The 26,746-nt window shown below is 35.6% G+C and overlaps 1 protein-coding gene across 1 annotated transcript in view; it reads right to left on the bottom strand.

Moving 5' to 3' along the window:
- The window catches only part of Tsp29Fa (Tetraspanin 29Fa), a 102,979-nt gene extending 76,858 nt beyond the window's left edge, over positions 1-26,121 (bottom strand). Inside the window, exon 1 of the mRNA XM_069846922.1 lies at positions 25,926-26,121. Within this exon, the coding sequence (XP_069703023.1) occupies positions 25,926-25,991 (66 nt within the window). The 5' untranslated portion in view covers positions 25,992-26,121. The remainder of the gene's footprint in view (positions 1-25,925) is intronic.
- Positions 26,122-26,746: the final 625 nt, after the last annotated feature.

Here is a 26,746-nt window from a genome sequence, read left to right as displayed (position 1 = left end):
AATAATAATAATAATAATAATAATAATAATAATAATAATAATATTATTATTATTATTACTGTTACTACTATTATTATTATTATTACTATTACTACTACTATTATTATTATATTATTTTCTTATAATATTATTATTATTATTATTACTGTTACTACTATTATTATTATTACTATTACTACTACTATTATTATTATATTATTTTCTTATAATAATAATAATAATAATAATAATAACAACAACAACATTATAGGTCAAACTAGATGAGATTAAACTTACATTTATTGTTGAGAGCGTGATATTCGTTAAGTATGCCGCGAGACTCAATATTTTTCTGGTTAAAATAATTATTATACCATATATTGTGGGTCCCTATCACCACGGCATGGCGCGTCCTCAGGTTGCGGATAGAGGGGACGGCCTCCAATATGGAGGTTAGCTGCTGATATATTGAATAAGCAGTCGTGGGCAGCCGATAAGGGGAGGTCCTCCGGCTTGGGGGTTGGGCGAAGGGCTAACAACCCATCACCGTAAAAAAAATCTTGTTACGAATCCCTACAATAAGCCTCGGAATGGGACTGGCTCAGGATAGGGACCGATGGCGGGCTCACGTAAGGGCGGCAATGAACCTTCGGGTTCCTTAAAAGTCACTTGTAAGTAAGTAAAATAATTACAATAATTTCGCTCAATACCAGTTTTTAAGGATAGAATAGGATGATTTTATTTTTAAAATCCGAACTATGTATTTTTATGCAACATAAAATCAGCTTTAATGAGCTTAAAGGCGAAAATATGCCACAATAATATGAATATCATAAAATATTATGCATTTATTAAAAAAAACAAAATACGCAAATATATGCAACACAAAATTTGATTTGATAAGCTAATATGTTGATGATTCGTGAAGATTAAATACAGTCAATGGAAAAATATATGCATATGCATAAACTTCCTGCCCTATATAGCTATAAACAATTCCTGTACAGATCTACGAATCTTGACGCTCGGCAAACTATTGCACAATCTGCGTGCAACACGTAAGTAGGTCCTGTTTGGACGGGAAATGCCAAGACGAAATATGTTCGTTGGCAGGTGAAGGATAAAAAACATATTATTCTTTCATGAAGCTAACTAGCCTAGATCCAGGGTTGAATCCCAGTGGTAGTGAGATTTCTTTCGTTGCCAGAACTTCAAGAATGGTCGCACAGTCCACCCTTCGGTCAAATTAGAGTACCGGGCCTCTGCAGGTTATGAAAGGCTGTCGGAGGCCGAGGTCATGAAAGCAATGTAGCTCTACCAATATTCCTAGAGTCAAACACACCTACAACTAAATAAAATGTCACAATGCTTTTATAACTATGAACACCTGCGACTGTATTTCTTTTCGCATGACGTGTTACAGATTACAATAAAGCACACGTTTCAGAGCAGCTGTATAAATATTCTTACTTAAACGTTGAGGAGCGCTTTGGGTATTCCCTTTCTCCGCCGGTAGGAGCACTTAAGATACGAAAGTCCAATAATTAATTTCCAATGATTAGTGTTGGTGATGTTAGTGAGTAATTAATTCTAATTAAGAACCGAAATCCTTTATTTCCATCCATATTCAGTATTTATATTAGTAAGTTATTTTATGTCGCTTCTTCTTCTTCTTCTTCTTCCTGACAAGTGTTACGGTCTCACATAAAATTTTCACGCCATCTCTAAGCAGGACGACCCACATATCTTTGGCCATGTGGTACATAATCATAAATTGTCTTTGGGAGTCTACTATTACCCATTCTTTCCAAATGATGTTTCCAATTAGACTGATATTGAACAATGTAATCTAAAACTGGTCGAGTTTTTAGTTCCTTTAAAATTTCACAATTTATTTTCAGATCCCATTTAGTAGCCTATAACCCTCCGTTCTTCGTATGAATCGCATTTCACAAGCCGTTATTCTGCTTTTATCTGCTTTCCTCAGTGTCCATGCTTCGTTGCCATAGCTAAGCATCGGTCGTGCCAATGTATTTATTTATTTACTTATTTATTTATTCACTTACTTACTCACTCACTGATTTATTTATTTATTTATTTATTTATTTATTTATTTATTTATTTATTTATTCACTTACTTACTCACTCACTGATTTATTTATTTATTTATTTATTTATTTATTTATTTATTTATTTATTTATTTATTTATTTATTTATTTATTTATTTATTTATTTATTTATTTATTTATTTATTTATTTATTTATTTATTTATTTATTTATTTATTTATTTATTTATTTATTTATTTATTTATTTATTTATTTATTTATTTATTTATTTATTTATTTATTTATTTATTTATTTATTTATTTATTTATTTATTTATTTATTTATTTATTTATTTATTTATTTATTTATTTATTTATTTATTTATTTATTTATTTATTTATTTATTTATTTATTTATTTATTTATTTATTTATTTATTTATTTATTTATTTATTTATTTATTTATTTATTTATTTATTTATTTATTTATTTATTTATTTATTTATTTATTTATTTATTTATTTATTTATTTATTTATTTATTTATTTATTTAAATCCACCACCAACAGAAGCAGGCTTCCAATTACAGGTGGCTTACACAGATACACACACAAAATACATAATAAGGAAAAAAAAAAACAAAAACAACACAAACGAAAGAAAGAAAATACATAACGGTAATAGATGCTAGAATATAATATTGCAGTTAATATAATAAGTGCTGTAGAGACGTATGCGGGTGTCGCTTTATCAGCATTTTATTTAGCATCTGAAGGAAATGAAGGTGATAATGCCGGTGAAATGAATCCGGGGTCCAGCATCGAAAGTTATCCAGCATTTGCTCACATTGGGTTGAGGGAAAACCCCGGAAAAACCTCAACCAGGTAACTTACCCCGACCGGGAATCGAATCCGGGCAACCTGGTTTCGCGGCCAGACGCGCTGACCGTTACTCCACAGGTGTGGACCCCAATATCATGTCAAGACTTTATTCTGCATCACATGTGAAGTGCAGGTAAAGGAAAACAAATCTCTGTATCTCTGGCATTGATATTATGATTTCTTTCATAAAATACCCACTGAAGTACTTCATGTCTTAAATACCCCTGATATTGTGTAAAATGTCGTCTGCTAATAATCTGCTTTGTCTTCGAAAGGAGGGTCGACTATTAAGTAAGGTTATGGCCTAGATCATATATACCCAGATAGCTCGGCCTTATAGGCTTTGCCGGTAACAACTTGTTGTCAGATTTATTATCCTGCCATCGAGTTGTTCCATAAGGAGTCGCGTCATAATTCCCATTTGAATAGCATTAGCGACTGTACTGCCATCTCGTGTTCGTTTACGGCGGACGGGTGGCGATCCTGGCGGTTGTTCTCTTCAAAGTGCTGCCGATTTTAACATAGGGTTAAGCTATCTGTTACATATATGATCTAGGGTTACGGTAACAGTGCCTCGCATGCTACGGGAATTTTTTTTTTTCCTGTGTGTACACACTGCTTGTACTTCATCTTACGAGACATTGGGACCGAGTTTTGAAACTTCTAAAGTTTTCGATCAACTGCTTTCAAACTCTGTGGATTTATTGTTTCTGTACGCCGACTACATTTAAATAACAGTACCAAATTTAATCACATTTCATGCATTAGTTCCTTAGATATTAATTTTAACTTATTGCAATGATATTAAATTATGCGTAAATTCAAAACATCCCTCACGGCTTCAGAATTGTTACCGAGTATTAAAATTTTCTGTGAAGGAAATACATTTCATGATTAAGAAAACTACGCATGGACTTTTAATTTCGAGCATTGGTTAATGAGAAAAAAATTTATAGAAAGCTCAATTTTTGCTTGATAATTTTATTTCATTTTAAAAGTTAAAAATTCATATCATAAAAAGTTTTCAGCGAAGAGCTGATTTCATGCACAGCTTTGTGTATTGACATATGCTGAGTATTCTTGCAAAGTTTCATTCAGATGTAAGACGATGGAGATCTTTTCATTGACTAAGAACGTAGTTTAGAGAAAACGCAATTTTTAGTGGGTGCGTTAGGTTTAAAACAGCTGCTCGTAGCATTTTAAAAACTGCCGCCAGATCTCTCAAACTGGTGGGCGGAGAGTAAATATAGGACAAATGTTAAATAAATATATAAGGTAAGTATTTACATAAAAAGGACAAAAATATTGCCTTTTGGCCAAAAACTCTTTCCTAGTGTCTCAAGTTCATGCAAACAGGAACAACCATAGCTGACATGTAATGTGCAATGACGATTTATTCATTCATTCATTCATTCATAGTTTTCTGCCCAAGGGCAGGTCTTTCACTGCAAACCCACCATTCTCCAATATTTTCTACTCGTATTTTCTGCCTTCCTCTTAGTCTCCGCATACGGACCATGTATCTTAATGTTGTCCATCATCTGATATCTTTTGCCCCGAAACTTTTACCCGTCCACCATTCCTTCAGTAGGTAGTTTCTCCTCAGCCAGTGACCCGGTCAATTCCTTTTTCTCTTCCTGATCACTTCCAGCATTATTCTTTCTTCAACCACTTTTTCTAGCACAGTTTCAATTCTTATTCTGTATTTCCATTTCACACGCTCCATTCTACTCCAAATCCACAATTCAAAGGCGGCAATTCGCAAAAAGATCTTCTATCCAGAGGTGTTGAGCTTCTTCACGATAATGCCAGACCTCACACTGCACATGGGAACGTTTGCAGTCCTTTTTTCTAGAACACTACGGAGCAACCTCCTTACAGCCCGGATTTAGCCCTGTCCGATTTTCATTTGTTGGGCCACCTAAGAAACATCTTTGAAGAAGACGATTTCTGGATGATGAAATTGTACAAGACGCTGTCAAAGATTGGCTGGAACATGACGTGATAAGAGTAAAATCGTCTAGGACAGTTATTCTGGAAATCCGAAGAACAGTTAATGGAGGTATTATAATAATAATAATAATAATAATAATAATAATAATAATAATAATAATAATAATAATAACTTACTGGCTTTTAAGGAACCAGGAGGTTCATTGCCGCCCTCACATAAGCCCGCCATTGGTCCCTATCCTGAGCGAGATTAATCCATTCTCTATCATATCCCACCTCCCTCAAATCCATTTTAATATTATCTTCCCATCTACGTCTCGGCCTCCCTAAAGGTCTTTTTCCCCTCCGGCCTCCCAACTAACACTCTACATGCATTTCCGGATTCGCCCATACGTGCTGACATGCACTGCCCATCTCAAACGTCTGGATTTAATGTTCCTAATTATGTCAGGTGAAGAATACAATGCGTGCAGTTCTGTGTTGTGTAACTTTCTCCATTCTCCTGTAACTTCATTCCTCTTAGCTCCAAATATAATAATAATAATAATAATAATAATAATAATAATAATGTGTAAATTTTAGCATGTCTGACCGTCAAACGAGCGGGCCCGGGTACCCATTAACAGTGGCGTAGCATGAAATTTTGAGCAGGGGAGGCTAACTCAAGTTGTCTTTCATGCAATATGAGAAAACGTATTACAAAAATATAATCTTAAAATAAACAGTAGTCAATGTCAAGTCAGCAGTCGAAGATTGGTTGGAACCTCGTAAGTAACACAAATAAGGCATGAGCTGAAATGGTACGTAGTGAAATATGATTTCATGGTTTACACATATCTCTAACAAATAGACACGGTCATTTGTTTTTTAAATCGCACTTTTGTTCGTAAGTCAGTCTTGATAATAGAATTGTCCTAAAAATTCAAGTAAATCGGTGTCAGGAACTGTTATTTCACTCATTATTTATTATATCAGCCACAATGCACACTAACACTTCAACTGAACACAACTGACGAAAAGGGATAACTCGGAAACTTTCAATGTAAAAGCTAGCTTCTGCCGTGCCTTGCGACCAGGGTAGTTTAGTTAGAAAGGGATGGAAAATCTGCGGGGTGGATTACACAGAACAATGAGTGAAAGAAACCAGTCTGCTTGGAAGCTGGTGTGTGCAGGTTTCTTGTTTACTGCTGCATCATAAATCATCCTGAGCTGCCGCATCACAATATTTAACGCATAAATATAAACTCTATTAAAATTAATAAATAATTTTGTTCATAAACTGCAGGTTTATTATGAAATTATTATTAACTGGGGAAGCTGAGCTTTTTAGCTTACAATGACGCTACGCCACTGCCCATTAATATCAAACAACACCCCTACTCCATTTGTAAAGTAGTTACGCAATTTACTACTAGATGGCAGGTGCTCTATTCGTCCCTAGCTCTTCGTGTGGACGTTGCGCCAGAAGGTCAGTCCTTCTCTCAAACTTAGTAGGCTTAGATATTGCAGAGTAACAAAATTCACAAATAATTTTGGAGAAAACTGTACACACAAACAAGCTGCATTTTGAAAACCTCTTTGTTAAGTATCAGAAACGCTGAAAAGAGATAGTCCTGTGGAAATAGCTGAATATATTCCTTGAGCATTGCAGTACTTTCTCTTCGTACTTCGTAAGCGAAAAATAATATGCAGAAGAATGAACAACCGGTCCCCAGCACTACCTTATGAGTAGGCGGTCGTGTTCCGAACCAACCGACAACGTAGCGACTTGTATGTGGGACACTGATAATTCATTCACTTATCTCTTAACGGTGTCTAGTAGAGTTACGGCGACAACACCTTGAAAAACCTCGCTAAATAACTCGCACGCAAATCAGCTACAGAATTATTGTATAGGGACATCACTTTATTTTTACCAACATTTTTAACATTAACCTGGCTATACTCGGAAACACTGTTACCCCGTTCCATTACAGGAGCTTGGTGTTACTACTGCAATATGTAAACAAATCATTTTACTAGTTATAGGAGGAGAGAAAAGTAGTGTATCCATTTATGTTACAGGGAAATACGATATTAGGATTTTCAGTTTTATCATTACTTTTACGGTATTTTATCAAAATACAGTAGAGTAGTAATATTTTTTTCCACAAACTCAACTCCTCAGGCGGTTTCATTCATTATATAATGGCTACTTTATTCAGCATATTACCGTACTTTCGGTAACTCTAATCGTCACTTCTGCTCAGTCCACACAGATAAAGTTATTCAGTCATGCTACACACCGTACCTGTGCGAAATAAGCAGGGCCGGGTATTTACGGAGATCGCAAATATTACGACATAGGCCTAACAGGCTAGATATATAATAGATTTTTACTAATCTTTACGAATTAAGTGATTCTGATTAATAATAAGCGGATAAAACAATAACGACAAATCGCGAAATAGAGTTCTAATAGCGAAATATGAACACATTCGCGAATTATTATTATTATTATTATTATTATTATTATTATTATTATTATTATTATTATTATTATTGTGTCGTTTTATAGCGAATTTCATATTCTGAGTTCTTTTTTCGGACATTTTTTTCATTTGGATTTGTTGCACATTCAAGTAGGCTACATTACATGGTATTCCAGGTGTTCTAATTACATTAGTGAACTCAAAAGACGGAGAATTCAACATTTCACTAATAATTTGAAAGTATTATTTGAGGGCTGCAAGTTTTTTTTCCTCAGTTTTTAATGAATGTGTGTTAAATACAGTCTCAATCCAACAAATATTGTCTATTGGCCATAGTGCACCTTTACCAGAATCCAATGAATCTTTAATGCTAATTATTTGGAAAGTAATATTCATACCGAGTTAATACTCAAATTTCAGAATAGTTGTATTTTCCAAAATTTCCATTAATATCCAACAAGAGTACAAATCAATCTCCAACAATCTCCGCCGACACAAATATTAAAAAACACAAATGATAAAATTAATTTCCGTAAATACCTGCCCCTGGAAATGAGCTTTAATAATATAGGCTCTCCCTTCTATGGAAAACGCAACCATATTTCTGAAACACACTTACTTACTTACAAATGGCTTTTAAGGAACCCGAAGGTTCATTGCCGCCCTCACATAAGCCCGCCAGCGGTCCCTATCCTGTGCAAGATTAATCCAGTCTCTATCATCATACCCCACCTCCCTCAGATCCATTTTAATATTATCCTCCCATCTACGTCTCGGCCTCCCTAAAGGTCTTTTTCCCTCCGGTCTCCCAACTAACACTCTATATGCATTTCTGGATTCGCCCATACGTGCTACATGCCCTGCCCATCTCAAACGTCTGGATTTAATGTTCCTAATTATGTCAGGTGAAGAATGAAGTATTTCATACATCATGAAGATCAACTCGCGGTCGTTTCGAAAATGCAGCATACTGCATAACACTGAACCACAAGTTGTTAATTTTGACATTTTCTCACTAGCGCAGTTGAATCTCTCGGCAAATAGGAAACAATGTGAAAGAAGATAGTCCCTTCACATGCCATGAAGGCACTTTAAGGGGGGGGGGAGGTAGAGACCCATGCTTTGATCTCGGCACTAGATTGAGGTGGTGTGGTCAGCACCACGCTCCGACCACCTTTTACCCCCAGGAAAGACCCGGTACTCAATTTGATAGGAGGCTGGAAGTTTAACACGTCACCATCCGGGATCGAACTCCGGATCTTCCAGTCCGTAGAGAAACTAATATACATTGACGACAATAAGCTGTTACTACTTCGAGTATTATGATGCCGCAAAAATATTATTCAGTCTCTCATACTGTGAAAAACAACTTATCCTAAAAGTCTGTGTCTGTACACGGAGTGTTCTTTCCTTCTTTTATCTTTCTACTTGCTCATCTAGAAAACAACGAATTAGAGAGAATACAATTTTATCTCCGTTTTAATGGGCAAAGAATTGAATTAGTTGAATAACTTCAAGTGAAAAATTGTTCCGGGACCGGGTATCGATCCTGGGACTCTTCGCTTAGGGCACGAATGTTCTACCGACTGAGCTACCTCAGGAACTATACGCGACACAGTCACAATTCTTCCCTTTATATCCACACAACTCAAATGAGCTGATAAGACGCCAGAAACCCAACTTTAAGTGCACACAATTCTATGGGTCTTAAATTGTGGCTTCCTGTTAACGTACCTCCAGTAACGAATATATTATACAAATTTCATTTTCAGGTAGATACCCGGCCCCGGAACAATTTTTCCCTTGAAATTATTCAAGCCTTGCTTCACAGGGAGCTTCTACCTGAAAGCGAGATTTGTATAATTTATTTAGTTGTTTTCAATTTAGTCAATATTATCAAGGTCATGGAAAAGGTACGAGGAATGCAATTGTAGACTACTACGAACAATCGGCGAAAGATACCTCGAGAGAATAAAAAAAATGTGTATAATATTTGTGGACCTAGAAAAGGCGTTTTTGACAGAGTGAATCGAAGTAAACTCATGGGGATCCTGAAGAAAGCTGGCGTGAATTGGAAAGAGGAGGCTGTTCAGTAATCTTATATGAAACAACGAGTCAGTGTCAGGATAGGAGAAGAAATACCAGAATGAAGTGAAATAGGGAGAGGAGTACAACAAGGCTCCCCTTTATCACCTACACTGTACAACATCTACTTGAAGGATTTACTAAGAACTGTTTTCAGCTACTTTGAGGATTTAATAAAGAACTGTTTTCAGAACATGGGAGGGGTGATAGTGGGAGAAAGAAAATAAAGTGCATAAGATTTGTTGATATTGCATTATTTGCAGAAGAGACGATACTAAGAGACATGCCACTAGAGCTAAATGACAGCTGTGAGCAGTATGGGATGAAAATAATTAATGCAAACATGACGAAGACCATAGTTGTCGGAAGAGAAGTAAAGAAGGTAAACGTGCGAATTCGAAATGAGGCAGTACTACAAAGTGGACAGCTTCAAATACTTGGGGTGTACTATTAGCAGTAACATGAGCTGCTGCTAGGAAGTCAAAAGGAGGATAACAATGACCAAGGAAGCTTTTAATAGAAAAAGGAGCATCTTCTGCGGACCCCTTGTAAAAGAACTAAGGAAGAGACTAATGAAGTGCTTTGTGTGGAGTGTGTCATATGGGTCAGAAACATGGACATTACGACGAAGTGAAGAGAAGCGACTAGAAGCATTTGAAATGTAGATATGGAGAAGGATTAAGCGTATGAACAGAAATCGAAAGAGTCCGATAATCGCTGTTACGATGGTGTAATGAATGTGTAACTTGTCAGCGAACATATTTGAAAAATAAATATTTTCATTAAAACCCGTATTTTTTGCGACGTCGCGTAGCTCCTAAACGAGGCATCTATGAACATGGGTTGTTTCAGGAAAAATTATAGGCCTAAACATTGCGAGATCTATCGATCCCCAGAGTTTGTCACATAGGTACTGAATCACCCTGTATATATAACTTCCTAAAAACAGGATGTTATTTTAATTTTAATTTAAAACCACATCAAAATTATACATCTTTTAATTAATAATCTTCAGTAAATTTAAAATACCGGTACATATTTTTAAAGTTTGTCTTGTTTCTCACATTTAATACAACTGTACCCATAAACCTTCCAATCAAATGGACAATATTTAAAAAATGCATTGTTAATATTACAGTATACAGAAATACTTGGTAGCTACTGAATTCCTGGAACAGGATATTTATTATGTTCTGAACTATAAACCTTGAAAGGAGAACGAGGAAATACAGTTATTTTAATGTAGAGTGGGTTTTTTCTTCCACTCTTATTTTCCACACTAAGGGCTGGATAGTAGAAGAAGAAATCTCCTGTCTAGCTGAAAATGGGTCAACGAGACGAGTAGATATTTAGCGTACAATGCTGACACTAAACAGGGCATCATTGTGGACTCCACGATACGTTTTGAAGTAGAATGTCATCAGTCAGCCGAGGTCCACCTTGAGAAGAAGTCGATCTATGAGCCTACAGTCAACTATTTCAAGCTGAAATATGCCTCAATTCACGTTGAGGTATTCGGCTTGCTCATAGGTGCTCGAGGGACTATACCAGCTTTTTTCGAGGAATTTCGACGGAAGTTTGTTCTGCCAACATCTTTGAGGGACGACATTGTGATAATTGTGTTCAAAAATCCTGCCAAATCCTAATTAATCACATGGTGCCACATTAATAGCAATTGTAATGTTTCACGCCCTTTTCTTTGTTTCCCTTATTTTTTTTAAATGTTAAAATGTTATGTTTTATTTAACGACGCTCGCAACTGCAGTGGTTATATCAGCGTCGCCGGATGTGCCGGAATTTTGTCCCGCAGGAGTTCTTTTACATGCCAGTAAATCTACTGACATGAGCCTGTCGCATTTAAGCACACTTAAATGCCATCGACCTAGCCCGGGATAGAACCCGCTACCTTGGGCATAGAAGGCCAGTTATTTTTTTTTTAATTTAATACCTATGTTTACATATGTATAATAATTTTTTGAGGATATACCGAGTTCGTAAGGGCTACCCTCAATGGGGGGGGCAGTTTATTTCTATCTATCTTACAGTTTCTCTTTGTTATAAAATAATGTTGGCTCTGTTTTAATATCAGAGAGGCCAAGAGAAAGAAATACGGGTTGAGTCTTTAAGGGGAAAATCCTGCGGGCGACCTGTAAATATTCTAGACAGTTTAAAAGGAGATTAAACGTTAAAGAAGGACCGCAGAGCTTGTTAAAAATATTGTTAAACGTGCTGCAGTGCCACAACTGGGGCGCAGTATAATATTAAAGCAATGGATCGCGTCTGCATGCCATCTGCCGCTATGGTTTCAACAAAGAACTCTACGTCATCGGAAATACTTGGTAGCTACTGAATTCCTGGAACAGGATATTTATTATGTTCTGAACTATAAACCTTGAAAGGAGAACGAGGAAATAAAGTTTTTTTTAATGTAGTGTGGGTTTTTTCTTCCTCTCTTATTTCTCACACTATAAAAAAGAAATTAATGTACAGTAGTGGCAAAAAAAACCGTACCGACTCTTGTAGCTGATTTCAGAATCACAGATTCAAATTTTGCTAGTCACAAAACACATCCATCTTGTACAGGGACATCATTTTATTTTTACTTCAATTTTTATTGTACCTGAGTTTTTTAATGTACTTCACTCCCACCCCTTCTACTAATGAAGTTCCAACTCCACACAGAACCAAGACAGCAGATAGCAAGCAGTATTGAGTTACTGAGCATAGTACGTTCCAGAAATATGTTCGCGTTTTCCAGTGACGAAAGAGCTTTCAATATTGAATCATATTTTCGCACAGGTACTGTCCGTTTGCCTACGTCGCATCCCGATTTCCCCCACCTGCTTCTGCTCGCCCCTCTGTAAAAGCTGGGCTGTCTTAGCTCTTTTCTGAAAACATTAATTTCTCTTAGAAATTGGGCGTTTACGTAATATTATACAGCTGTTTAATTTAACTTAAATAAAAGGGCCTCGTTAAGTAATTAACTGTCACGTGATTTCCTCCCTTTCTACAACCATGCGGCATAACCACTTGGACGGACAGTAGATAGCATGTCTGAGTAATTTTATATTTTCGGGTCGGGCAGAAGTGAAGATTGAATTAACAGTACGTAGAGTATGTATAGAATTATTTCAACGTGAGTTACTAGTACGAAGGACGAAACTGGCAATTGGAATTAGATGCAATATTCTATAGTGCGATAATATGCACAAAAGAACTGCAGCCTGTATCGAAATGAACGGCCACTATTTTCAAAATTGTGTTTAAATATTCATATTATGATTATTTTTCAATTTAACTTCTTTCTCTATATTGTACGCTAATGTGCTGTAGACAGTATAATATACACCGCATAATGAATACGTTCGCATGGATAACTCACTTCGTGAGTAAAAACACTTATTCTTAATACAGTACTGTACTTTCATTGAAGAAAAACCTAATGAAAATTATCAAACTCAAAATCGCGATATTTCCTAGTTTACGTAAATGGATGAACTACTTTTCTTCCTTCCTATACCTAGTAGAGTGATTTGTGTTTTACGCCAGTATCATCGAACTCGTCTTGGAGGGGGGAGCAAGTGGTGTTTCCGGTTCTCTAAAGGTATAGACAGGTTAATATTAAAAATGTTAGTAAAAATAAAATGATGTCCCTGTATAATTAATTGTAACAATGAAATTTATTGCATTTGTTCGATTCTTACCATCTTTTGTTTCCTTCAGTGCCTCAAAGTTAGACGAAAAGAACTTTGAGAGTTTTATTTTCATCTGGCATCAATATTACATTTCTAACTCTATTCGGCAAAGATAACTGTGTATTTTTACATTAATAGCAGTAACATACCTCTGGCTTCACTATCCATATTGAAATTACCACAGTTTGACACAATACACAGCACAGGATTCTTTTGTATCGGCTACAAGGCTCGGTCCGGTTTTTTTTTTTTTTTTTTTGCCACTACTGTACACACTAACACTTTTGCTGAAAAGGTGAGAATATACTTTCAGAATCAATAATTTCCATACTGTTACGGATGGAAGGTGACAAAACGGAATATTGTTTATACCAATTGTCCAATTGTACCCTACAAATTCAAACAAAATCCACAAAGAAAATTTTTAGTTTAATTTCTAACCGATTTTCAATATCAAACCACATTAAATTCTATTTCACTTGTCACTCAAAATCTTAAATAAATTGTGTTTCTCAGGACGTATTTCGTCGGCTCCTACAATAGGGATCTTTTTAAAAAAGCTCACTACTCATAATAGGACTTCACATTTGTTGGAATTCGCTGTGAAATTCGATAATCAACTCTTACCCATTCACCATTCCTTCCAGTGCATCCTTCAGCAGACAGTTTTTTTCTCAGTCAGTGACCCAGAAAATTCCTTTTTCTCTTCTTGATCAGCTTCAGCATTATTCTTTCTTCACCCACTCTTTCCAACACAGCTGCATTTCTTATTCTGTCTGTCCATTTCACACACTCCATTCTTCTCCATATCAACATTTCAAACGCTTCTAGTCTTTTCTCCTCGCTTCGTCGTAATGTCCATGTTTCTGCTCCATACAATGTCACACTCCATACAAAGCACTTCACTAGTCTCTTTCTTAATTCTTTTTCCAGAGGATGATGCTCCTTTTTCTATTTAAAGCTTCCTTGGTCATTGCTATCCTCCTTTTGACTTCCTGGCAGCAACTCATGTTACTGCTTATAGTAGCCTACATCGCAAGTATTTCAAGCTGTCAACTTCTTGTTCTACTGCCTGATTTAGAATACGCACGCTTACCTTCTTTATTTTTCTTCCGATAACCATGGTCTTCGTCTTCAGGAGGTTTCGACATGAGCTAATTAACAAGTACCTTTATAATTGCTTCAACTAAAAACAGGCAGCAGACCGGAATTTTCGCTGCCTGTAATTCTATAATATTTTAATCTTTTATAAATTTGGCTTCGCTTTACTTTTATACCAAACTTCAAGAAATTATTATTGTCGCTTTTCTCACTGACAAGTGAGTGATCAGTTGTACTCATTTCATGCATTTATTTTGTGATCTGGTGATTATCTATTGTTATTTAAAATGTGTTATATTTTATCTATCCTAAATATTTTATTTACACAGGGACATCGTTTTATTTTACTATCATTTTTAATATTAAACTGGCTATATCTTTGGATTAAAGGTCTAGAACCGGAAACACCGCTTGCTCCCCCTTCCAAAACTGGAGTTCGATAATACTGGAGTAAAATACAAATCACTTTACTAGGTATAGGAGGGAAGAAAAGTAGTTCATCCATTTATGTAAACTAGGAAATAACGCATTAGGTTTTTGTTTAATCAAAATACAGTGCTATATTAACATTTAGTGTTTTTACTCACGAATTGGGCTATCCATTCGGACGTATTCATTATGCAGTGTATATTGTAGTGTTATAGCACATTAGCGTACAATATAGAGAATGCAGTTAAATTGAAAAATAATCATAATATGGATATTTAAACACATTTTTGAAAATGGTGGCCGTTCATTTCGATACAGGTTTCAGTTCTTTTGTGCATATTATCGCACTATAGACTACTGTACCTAATTCCAATTATCAGTTTCGTCCTTCGTACTAGCAACTCATGTTGAAATAATTCTATACCTACTCTATTAAAGAGTACCTTACATACTGTAAATTCAATCTTCACTTCTGTCCAAACCGAAAAGATAAAATTACTCAGAAATGCTATCTACTGTCCGTTCAAGTGGTTTTGTCGCAGGGTCGTAGAAAAGGGGGAAATCACGTCACATTTAATTACTTAGCGAGGCCCTTCTATTGAAGTTATTTTAAACAGTTTTATAATATTACGTAGACGTCCAATTCCTAACAGAAATTAATGTTTTCAGAAAAGAGCTAAGACAGCCCAGCTACTAGACTTTACAGAAGGGCGAACAGAAGCAGGTGAGGGAAACCGGGATACGACGTAGGCAAACGGACGACAGTACCTGTGCGAAAATATGATTCAATATTGAAAGCTCTTTCGTCACTGGAAAACGCGAACGTATTTCTGGAACGTACTATACTCACTAACTCAGTACTGCATACGCGGTCTCGCTTCTGTGTGGAGAACGGCTGGAAGTTTACTAGTAGAGGGGGTAGGAGTGAAGTACATTCAAAAACTTAGGTACAATAAAAATTGAAGTAAAAATAAAATGATGCCCATGTACATTATACGTAGCTTGCGATATTCGTTTTATGGGAGCAAATGTGGTAGCTATGCCATCCTATGACACGTGCCAGCCACGCGGAAACAAAGAAGCAATTTCTTTTCATCTCAACTGTCGCCTTTCCTATCGACCAAATAAAATTATATCTACTTCAAAGGCGTGTTCCCTTCCTATTAAGTCGGTTGGGTTGCCAGCAATTACCTTGTGATAAAGGCTGATCTCTCTGGCTAATACGATGGAGAATTGTCGCTGTGTTCCTGTGCACACAACTCAAGCGATTCTTTAACGCTGATGTTAAAATATTTTACAGCGCAAAATCATTTGACTAACCGCAAAATATTTGCATTCTTAGCAGCTACGGTATGAATCATGCACGAGATTATCTTATGTCTATGTTTAATGTTTTGGAACATGTATTACTAATAATGATAAAGGAAATTTTTTAATCCTTTCTAAACCACTTAGTTAGGAGTCGAGACACCGCAGGGACTACAACCTACATGAATCGTTAGCGTTTTATTATTTGTCTAAAAGGAGTTAACTCCAGTAATTTGTTCACATTAGCGGTAGCCGGTCAATTGGAACACACTTTCGCTGTATGGTGTAGCCGAAGAAATGTAAGAACAGCGGAAGGATTGTGTAGAGAGAATTGAGAAAGAATTCCCAGCACAACTGAAGTGAACACTCGTGTTTGAAATGGCACGGAATATATCTACCAGGGTTGCCAAATGTCCTGGATTTCCCAGGATTGTTCTGGATTTTAATGGTGTGTCCTGTGTCCAGGATTGGATTGAATTAGGCCTAGGCCCTATATTTGTCCCGGAATGTCAAAAAGATTTAAAAAATAATACAATTATTTGCTTATTTCCGTAAATTTATTTTTAAAATGGCTTATGGGGCAAAAACATGGACATTACGAAATGAAAAGAAACGACTAGAAGCATTTGAAATGTGGATATGGAGAGGAATGGAACGCATGAAGTGGACAGACAGAATAAAAATTGAAGCTATGTTGGGAAGAGTGCGTGAAGAAAGAATAATGCTGAAACTGATCAGAAAGAGAAAAAGGAATTGTTTGGGCCATTGGCTGAGAAGAAACTGCCTACTGAAGGATGCACTGAAAGGAATGATGAACGGGAGAAGAGTTCGGAGCAGAAGAAGATATTATTTATTTTTAAATAGAGCCTACTAGCCTACTGAGGATGGTGTCAAGTAGCACCGAAACAGCTGTAAGCCACACATGCTTATATAATTAACACGAGTAAGATCGCCATTTAATCAATTATTTATATTCAAGTATTAAAAGTAGTGTACGAAAGATTCAATATTTATTTTTATTAAGTAGGTTATTTTACGACGCTTTATCAACATCACAGATTATTTAGCGTCTGAATGAGATGAAGGTGATAATGCCGGTGAAATGAGTCCGGGGTCCAGCACCGAAAGTTACCCAGCATTTGCTCGTATTGGGTTGAGGGAAAACCCCGGAAAAAAAACCCTCAACCAGGTAACTTGCCCCGACCGGGAATCGAACCCGGGCAACCTGGTTTCGCGGCCAGACGTGCTAACCGTTACTCCACAGGTGTGGACCAGAAGAAGATATCAGATGATAGACGACATTAAGATATAAGGATCATATGCGGAGACAATAGGAAAGATTGGAGAAGGCTGGGTTTACAGTGAAAGACTTGGCCTTGGGCATAACACTGAATGAATGAATGAATTAATTAATTAATCGATTGATTAATTGAGCCGTTCAGAGCAAAAGTGGTGCAAGTCAAAATTGGGTAATGAGGTTTAAAGTAAAAATGCTGTAAAATACAGCGCAAAGTAGCAATTAATATGGCCTCCTTGCTATCCACTGACTACTAATAGTTCAAATAAATTGAATATTAATTGCTACTTTGCGCTGTATTTTACAGAATGTTTACTTTAACCCTCATTACCTATTATGACTTTATACCACTTCTGCTCTGAACGGTTCAATTATTAATTTTTTGAAGACCCTGTCCAATCTATGTTCAATATTGTCGTCAATGCCATGTATGGGTTATATTGAAATAAAAATAATAAAACTATACTTTAGTATGTATTAGGTATTATACAGTATCTTTATTCTTTACTCTTTTTGAAAGTTGATTTATTATTGAAAGGATTTAACACTGTATCAAACATTTTTCTGTATAGATCAGACTGTCATATTACATTTTTCCAGACTATCAATAATTCAAAGAAAATGTCATGACCTAGCAAAATTGTAACAAAATTAAAAGTTTAGGCCCTATATAATTAGTTGAAATGCATTAAACGAGTAAAACCCAGTTTTATTATATACTGCGTAATTTAAATGTGTAATCACGCTAAGGTATGCAGTAACATAGGTCAATGTAGAGTATCCACCGCCCATTGAACGAATATTGGTTAAACGAGCGTTGAGCGACTTCCGCCGATTTTGGAATAAGGCTAATTCACACGGGAATAGTTTACAGGAGTCAAGTGCTTGGAGCAAGTCGACTTTCCTTCAACTTTCCCCGTGTGATATGGTCGAGACAGTTAAGTTGTGACTTGGCGGTCAAGCAGAATTTGAGTTGACGACCCGTCAACTTTTGTGTCCACTTTCCCGTCACGTGACCAACTTGACTCCACCACTTCCCGCGTATGAATGCGAACTTGTAGCAACTTGGCAAGTAGAAAGTTTGTAGTTTTAGGCCTATTGTCGAAGTAAATTAATAATTATTAATAATGAGCGCCCCTAAGTGGAATTCCAACGATATCATAAAGTTTTTGGAAGTGTGTGAGAAGTATGAACTTGTATGGAATATACGTGACAAAGAATACCTCAGTAAAAACAAGCGGGAATTATTATTCCAGAAACTAGTCAGTGAACTCATGAAACAAGGTTTCGAAAACATAGACGTAAAAGTGGTTCGAAAAAAGTTAAAAACCCTTCAAACAGGACTCATTCTGAGATGTTTCCTGTATTCTGCAGGATCTTCTTCAGCTAATTCTTTCAACAAGGTATTAGATGCACCGTGCATAATTCTTCTACGAATCCATTTCTTAACCCATTTTCTCTTTTCCTTTTCTTCAAGAATATTTTGTAATTCATACAATAACAAGGCGCCAATTAGCTGCACACATGCTTGAATATGTGCTGGTGGCATCTTCAGTTTCACAAAAATAAAAATGCCAGTTCACTATTGATTTTTATTAACTATAACAGAATACAAGAATTCAAACATCACTACGAATACAACATTCAGCGCTCGCTTTTTTTCAAGCATGGTTTCAAGTTTAATGTCTCCGTGTGATTACAAATATAGCATCAAGTTTAGAGGCTTCAAGCACTTGACTCCTGTAAACTATCCCCGTGTGACTCGGGTTATAGACACCGACGCACTTAGGTTAGGTTAGTTTAGGCTTTTATTATCCCGTCAAGATGAAAGTGAAAGCGATTGAGGTGATTTTTTGTTTTCTATATTGGCACTTCAAGTGCGTCGGTGTCTATTCCAAAATCGGCGAAAGTCACTCAACGCTCGTTTCATCCGAATATTTCACACTTTTATCACTGCCAATGTTGCGCTATAAACCAATTTTCGCAAATCTAATGTAAAAGACTGCCTACACAAGCAACAAGTTATACTAAATGTTTAGGATTAGTGTAAAACTGGCTTAAGTCTCCTATAGTGGGAGGGACATAACATTCACCGTAACATCATCTGTCCTTGATTTCAGACTACAATCTGGCAACCATGGTATCTACTACACATAAAAGTGCATTGTGATACTACCACATTATACGAACGAGATGTTATTAGGAATTTGGACATCAAATTTAAACTTTTTTATATTGTCCAACACCTCCGTTTATTTGTGGATATGGGTTCCCATTACATTTCCATTCTACAATGCACCGTCAACACGCTCCCAAAGCATGGGCCAAACCTTTTGAAACACGCGTTTGTACAGATTTAACACTACTAGTAAATAGTGTCTGAAATACAGTAATTTAAGAAATGCATTGCAATACACTTAAATATTGAATGTAATCGTTATTATAGGCAGACATCAACTGGAGTAACTACGAATTATGTTCCTAACACTTTTAAACATTGGGAATAATTTTGCCTGTTGCACTTCGGTAGGCCTATTGAATTCCTTTTACGTTGTATAATGTTACATTTTACACGGAGAAAACAATTGCGAGTGTAAGCGTCACTCGCCGATAAGAACTGAGCCACAAAGAAACACGCCATTATTAACATTGTTCTGGAATATTATTTACTGTCCCCGTGTTAGGCTTTTTCTCTGTCACTGATGGCCGTTGCTTATCTAGGAATTCGAACTACTCTACTGCAATAGTCAAATACATTCCCGAACTAAACACACATGCCCTTTTTCCTCCTGGATTCTTTGTCCTGTTACAGTTAGGGTTGCTACCTCTCAGGATTTGACCCTGAGTCCGCGGGTTTTGATACATCTCCAGGTTCCGGGATCAACTATAATCTCTCCGGGTAAATTTGAATTGTTCAATATAAAGTTAAAAACGTAGAGAAAAATACATGCATTCAATTTCAATCAACGAAATTGTTAAACCTAAGAACTTTTGTCGAGTAAATGTAGATGAAGACTGTCTTTACGATTAAATTACTCTTTTGGACGAAGACTGAAGTTTTGAGGAAATTCGATGATATCTTTAATGACATATACACTGGTTTTGGTTTATTATATATAATAGATCACAGACAAATTACATACAACAATTTTACACAAAGATATATTATTATTTAAATACAATTTCTACGTTTTACCTATTAACATATTTGTTTTGTCTTGCACTAGCTTTCAGTTATTGTGCAAGACTCAACTCATTCTAGAATATTGGTACCATCAGTATTGGTTTACCTTCCTAAGATGTACTTCCCTCTTCACTCTGCAATGTGCAGCTAGCGTATCTAAATCATCTCTATTCTAGTTTCTTCCATACCTCTTTCCTTACAAAAGTATTTATACAGTTCATACAAGCTCTCTCTCGTAGGTAAGCCTTCATTCCTTAATTTTATTTCATAATATTCTTTTGACGTACTAATGACATATATTTGCATTATTATTATTATTATTATTATTATTATTATTATTATTATTATTATTATTATTATCAATAATTGTCTTATTTTTTATACTTTGTATGTCTCATTTATTTTGACTTGCTGTTCACATTTTATTATGCTTTTTCCTTTCTTTCTGTATGTTATATATTATGTCTGCTTTCTACTTACTTGTTGCTTACATTTTTTATTATTATTATTATTATTATTATTATTATTATTATTATTATTATTATCTTATTCAGTTTTGTGTGTAAAATTGTAGTGTAATTTGTAAATTTGCAGTGTTTTTTGTAACGCAATTTTACTCCTGGTTGAGTGTTAGAGAAGGCCGTATGGCCTTAACTCTGCCAGGTTAAATACATTATTATTATTATTATTATTATTATTATTATTATTATTATTATTATTATTATTATTATTATTATTAAATTTGCAATGCTTGGAAAAAGTGGCATAAGTCAGTTTCCACAAACATTTTTTAATAATTTATTGACAACTTACGGAACATCTGCTCGCTTGGGAAAAGAGACATAAGTATTTCTCCCATTACAATAATTCATACAGAAGAAAATCAAATCGACATAAACCAGTGTGAACACAGTTTTTTTTCCTTCTCCTGTAAATTAACAATTTTGATTTGTGCCACTTTTCCCGAGCACTACAGAAATATGGATTAAAATATTTCAAAACTCCAATTTTCCCCCCAACTTCTTAAATTGGTGTCAAAAATTGATAATGTAGCTAGATGTATAGTTGAGGAGGCGAGACCTGGCATGTGAGTTGCGCAAGAAGAGAAAGGTTAGGCGATCAGAAAGATATTTTGACGTGTAACAGGTAATGATCGTTAATATTACAGAAATCTACAGACCCGAAATTTCAGCTCAGATTAAAACCTTATCTTCCTCTTCAGTCGGTACCCGTTTTGGTGATACAGACGCGGCGCATGATGGGGTCACATGATAGTGTCACAGGACAGGTCTTGCCTCCTCTACTGTACCTTTTAACAGTTCTTATATTCAGGGCGTATTTTCTCTGATGTCTAATCTGTGGACCGACGAGTGCAATATATTAAGTGTAAACTTAGTTAAGACAGAATTACATTGAGTTTTAAGATGACAATTTGCAGAATATCTAGCCAAGGACGATCATACGTAGCTAATAAAATCTGTAGTGCTCGGGAAAAGTGGCACAAGTCAAAAATGTTAATTTTACAGGAGAAGGAAAAAAACTGTCTTCACACTGGTTTATGTCGATTTGATTTTCTTCTGTATGAATTATTGTAATGGGAGAAATACTTATGTCTCTTTTCTCAAGCGAGCAGATGTTCCGGAAGTTGTCAATAAATTAATAAAAAAATGTTTGTGGAAACTGACTTATGCCACTTTTCCCAATCACTGCATAAATGTCGAAGTAATCAGAAATATAGCTTGGTATGCACTGCATATAGGAATCAGTAACAGGTTAGGTTAGGTTAGGCTTTTGATATGCCTTGCACATGCTCAAATTTGTGTAAGAATGTGCCCTTTCTTGCTGTCCACCTTCCTTTGGTAACAGTATTGTAAAAATCTACCAAAATATTTCGTTTGGTTGGGTTGGAAGACGTCGTGGCCCTTTATCCCGACGGGCTACGAGATGATTCGGATGACAGCGATTAAGTTCGGGGATTTTCAAGCTCTGGGAAAGGCTGGTGATTTTTTTTGTTTAGTGACGTTGTCAATACTAGTCTGTGACAAGCTACTATAAAGGCGGATATACAAACGAAGTCCCATTACAGAAACTATTTCATTATTACTTGTTCTGTTTTACCATTTAATATTATTTTCAGTGCTTATTCCATTAATGCAAATCATGCGTATTTCACTAAACATCGTATAGTACTGGTACGTTTTTTTTCATTAGAAACCACCAAATATTTACCTCCATTATGAAGTATCTCTCATTTCCAAAGTAATTTATTATATTTTCGAACATCTGTTTTTTTTTAATATATCGCTATAAAATGCTTAAATATTGAGCTCCGTCGCCACAAAAAAAAAATCTATTAGGCCTACAAATTCCACTTTCAAAACCACCGTAACTACATGTGCACTAGTTTTGTCCAAGCAATAAAATATACGAACGGAAAAAGTTTAAAGCAACATATCGGATATGAAGGTTTAAAGAGCAGGAGGGCAAAGATTGCTTATGAAGAGGAAGATGTGATTAGACTGACATTTTTCTTTATCGAAGTATTTTAAAAAATACCAAAATCGAATGTATACTTTCGTCTTCATATAAAAAGAGCAGAAAAATAAATCAACTTTACGAACAACTAAATCCATTTATTCAAAGGAACGTGTACAGTCTCTTAAAATCAGCAATGGGACAATTTTAAACTACTGTACAGTATGATTCAATAGAATTTGGTTATATTCGTTTCCATGAAAAATTGCGGAAATCGAACTTCCAGTACGTTCAGTTTCCTTTAATAAAAAAGAAACAAGGAAAAATTCACTTCAGTTAATCAAGACTCAGTTCAAGGACTGACTTCTTTCCTTTTCTTCCTCCTGAATTTCACTCGAAGACAATTTAATCCAACCTTGGAAAAGTCACGTTTTCAATTACTAAAAAAAAAAATAATAATAAAAAAAATAACACATCTCGCTGGTGTTGAACATCAACCATGTATTAAAAAAAAATGAAGTTCGATTCCCATCAAAGAAATTTTTCGAATCTTCTACAAGCATACCGGTATCTTATGTCATGTATACAAAAATCACAAGAAAAGTTAATTACAATTATTACCCTCTTATGTGAGACATTTGTTCATTTTTCAAAATATAAATGTTTTATGCTCTCCTGTAAAATTGAATTTTAAACACCATCGATGTCTCATTCTTAATAGCATATTTATTGTAAAGAATAGTTAAAACAAACAGCACTTTTAAATGCTTCATCAGAACTGTTTTCAGAACATGGAAAGGGTAATAGTAAGAGGAAGAAGAATAAAGTGCATAAGATTTGCTGATAATATGGCGTTAACAGAAGAGGAGACGATACTAAGAGACAGCAACTGGAGCTAAATGACAGCTGCGAAGAAAAATAAAGAAGGTAAACGTGCGAATCCGAAATGAACAGTAACACAAGCAGACAGCTTCAAATACATACTGTACTTGGGATGTAGGCCTACTATAAGCAGTAACGTGAGCTGCTGCCAGGAAATCAAAAGGAGGATAGCAATGGCAAAAGAAGCTCTTAATAGAAAAAGGAGTTTCTTCTGCAGAACTCTGGAAATATAAATAAGGAAGAGACTAGTGAAGTGCTTTGTGTGGGGTGTGGCATTGTATGAGGCAGAAACACGGACATTATGACGAAGTAAAGAGAAGCGAATAGAAGCATTTGAAATGTGGATATGGAGAACAACGGAGCGTGTGAAGTGGACAGACAATAAGAAATAACGCGTAGTTGGGAAGAGTGGGTGAAGGAAGAATAATGCTGAAACTGATCAGGAAGAGAGAAAGGAATTGGTTAGGTCACTGGCTGAGATGAAACTGCCTACTGAAGGATGTAATGGAAGGAATGGTGAACGAGAGAAGAGTTCGGGGCAGAAGAAGATATCAGATGATAGACGACATTAAGATAATATAGATCATATGCGAAGACTAAGATGAAGGCGGAAAATTTAAAAGATTGGAAAATGCTGGGTTTGCAGTGAAACATGCCCTTGGACAGCAAACTATGAATGAAAGAACTGTCACAATCAATTAAGTACCGGTACTATTCATATTACGTTACAGTAATATCCATGTAATATACATTTTGCTTGCAAAAAAACCATATGAAGCAAGTTTCCGGTACATCCAACCCAATACCGGATTTTCCATTTGACGCAACAGACCGCTCGTCAACGATACAGCAAGACACAAGCTGTCATCGTTTTATGTAAGAAAAGAACATGTGATTTGTGTATTTTTATCGTGTTTTCAGGGAACTACCTGTCTGCAATGTCGAATAGAATATAATGCTATTATTATGAATCTCGTTTCTTTAGAGGTTACGAATTTTACTGATCATTTTCAGTTAAAGCTTCCAGTTGTTTCAAGATAAGAAGGGGTACGGATGAGAATGGATAAATTATGCATATTTGATTTCGAGTGGAGTTAATGGAATAGGCCAACAAACCGAGTAGGTCCTGGCCTTATTAAAAGTACACTGTCATTCTTCAATACAGTGACAACATAGCCTACATTTTTAGTATCTTTGAAACATTTTCTTAACAAGATATGTTCCTCTCCAAATATATGGAATTTTAATTAAGAGATGCAGCCACCGGCGTGGCTCAGGCGGTAGCACATTTGCCTGCTGGCTCGGAATTGCGCTCGGGCGCGGGTTCGATTCTTTCTTAGGCCGATTACCTGGTTGGGTTTTTTTCACAGTTTTTCCACAACCGTAAGACGAATGTCAGTTAATATAATAGCGAATCCTCGATCTCATTTATCACCAATTCCATCGACGCTAAATAATTCAGTAGTTCATACAGCGTTGTTAAATAACGAAGTAAAAAATAAATAACAGATGTAGATATTATAATGTTTAACAGTTCAGTTAGTATATTACCATAACACCAAATCTACGATCTTAAATTCAAAATTTAGATTGAAGACTACAACGACTTTACCAAAACGAAATTAAATTATTATTACATATTGTCTACTGGGTCGTTTTTACGAATATGAATAACAAAGCTACCAAATCTCTAACGGTCAGGCATAATTAAGTTATAATAATTTATTATCAAGCATCGGAAAATGGTGGTTTACTGAAAGCAGCTGCCATTTCCTTCAACAATCACATTGAGATTAGAACTTCCAACGTCGCTTTAATAATTAAATTCAAGATACTTAATCCCCAACACGCATTTTGCAACTTCGTAAGACCTTGAATGATGCTGAGTAATATATTTAATCATCTTCAGATATTACTCAATTACAACGGAATTTTAAATTCGCTAATAGGGTCGTCGAAATATCCATTGACGCCATACGTAGAATGGTCATTCTATTTTCACGTGACCCACGTACACACAACGAATATAACCTTAACACATATTGTTGCGGTACGTAATCACAATATTTCATCACTAAATTTGATTTTTTGTACAATTAGAGAAATGAAATTATTTAACGTGTACTTCAAAACTTACCACAAACAGAAGGTTGAATATGAAAAGAAGATATTTTATACAAGCTGAACCACCACTCAAACGCATGTTGAACACTATAGAACAAGGAAGTTATAGGAACTAAAAATGTACGACCACACTGAGAAGCGTGTCTGCTTTCACTGCCAGACCAGCTCGCTCGAGTCGCTTGAACCTGAAGCAGACTAGATTGCGGCCAACTGGAGGGAGAATACGTGGCGATTGCGAACCTGTCGGTCGACAATACAAGGACGCGTGGCGCAGACAAGTCACCCAACTCCAGTAGATCCCCAGGCGAATGGAATATATAATCATTTATTTCCTTTTGATTATAGAGATGACGTATAAAATTAGTACACCTGAAGGAGCAAAACCTCGTGGTCGGGTGCAGTTCAGTTTTAATACTTATTTCATACAAATAAAATACCAAGACATATTACAGTGCATACAAAATTAGTTAGAAACAACACAAGAATAACAATCAAGGTACAATACAATATATAAAATATATATCCTTCGAAGAGGTGGAAAAATTCAAATATCTTGGAGCAACAGTAACAAATGTAAATTACACTCGGGAGGAAATTAAACGCAGAATAAATATGGGAAATGCCTGTTATTATTCGGTTGAGAAGCTTTTGTATCTAGTCTGCTGTCAAAAAATCTGAAAGTTAGAATTTATAAAACAGTTATATTACCGGTTGTTCTGTATGGTTGTGAAACTTGGACTCTCACTTTGAGAGAGGAACAGAGATTGAGGGTTTTTGAGAATAAGGTTCTTAGGAATATATTTTAGGCTAAGAGGGATGAAGTTACAGGAGAAT

Source organism: Periplaneta americana, chromosome 15 (assembly GCF_040183065.1).
Source record: "Periplaneta americana isolate PAMFEO1 chromosome 15, P.americana_PAMFEO1_priV1, whole genome shotgun sequence".
Lineage (NCBI taxonomy): Eukaryota > Metazoa > Arthropoda > Insecta > Blattodea > Blattidae > Periplaneta > Periplaneta americana.
Note: the sequence above shows the minus strand (reverse complement) of the source record. Positions and strands in the feature narration are given on the sequence as shown.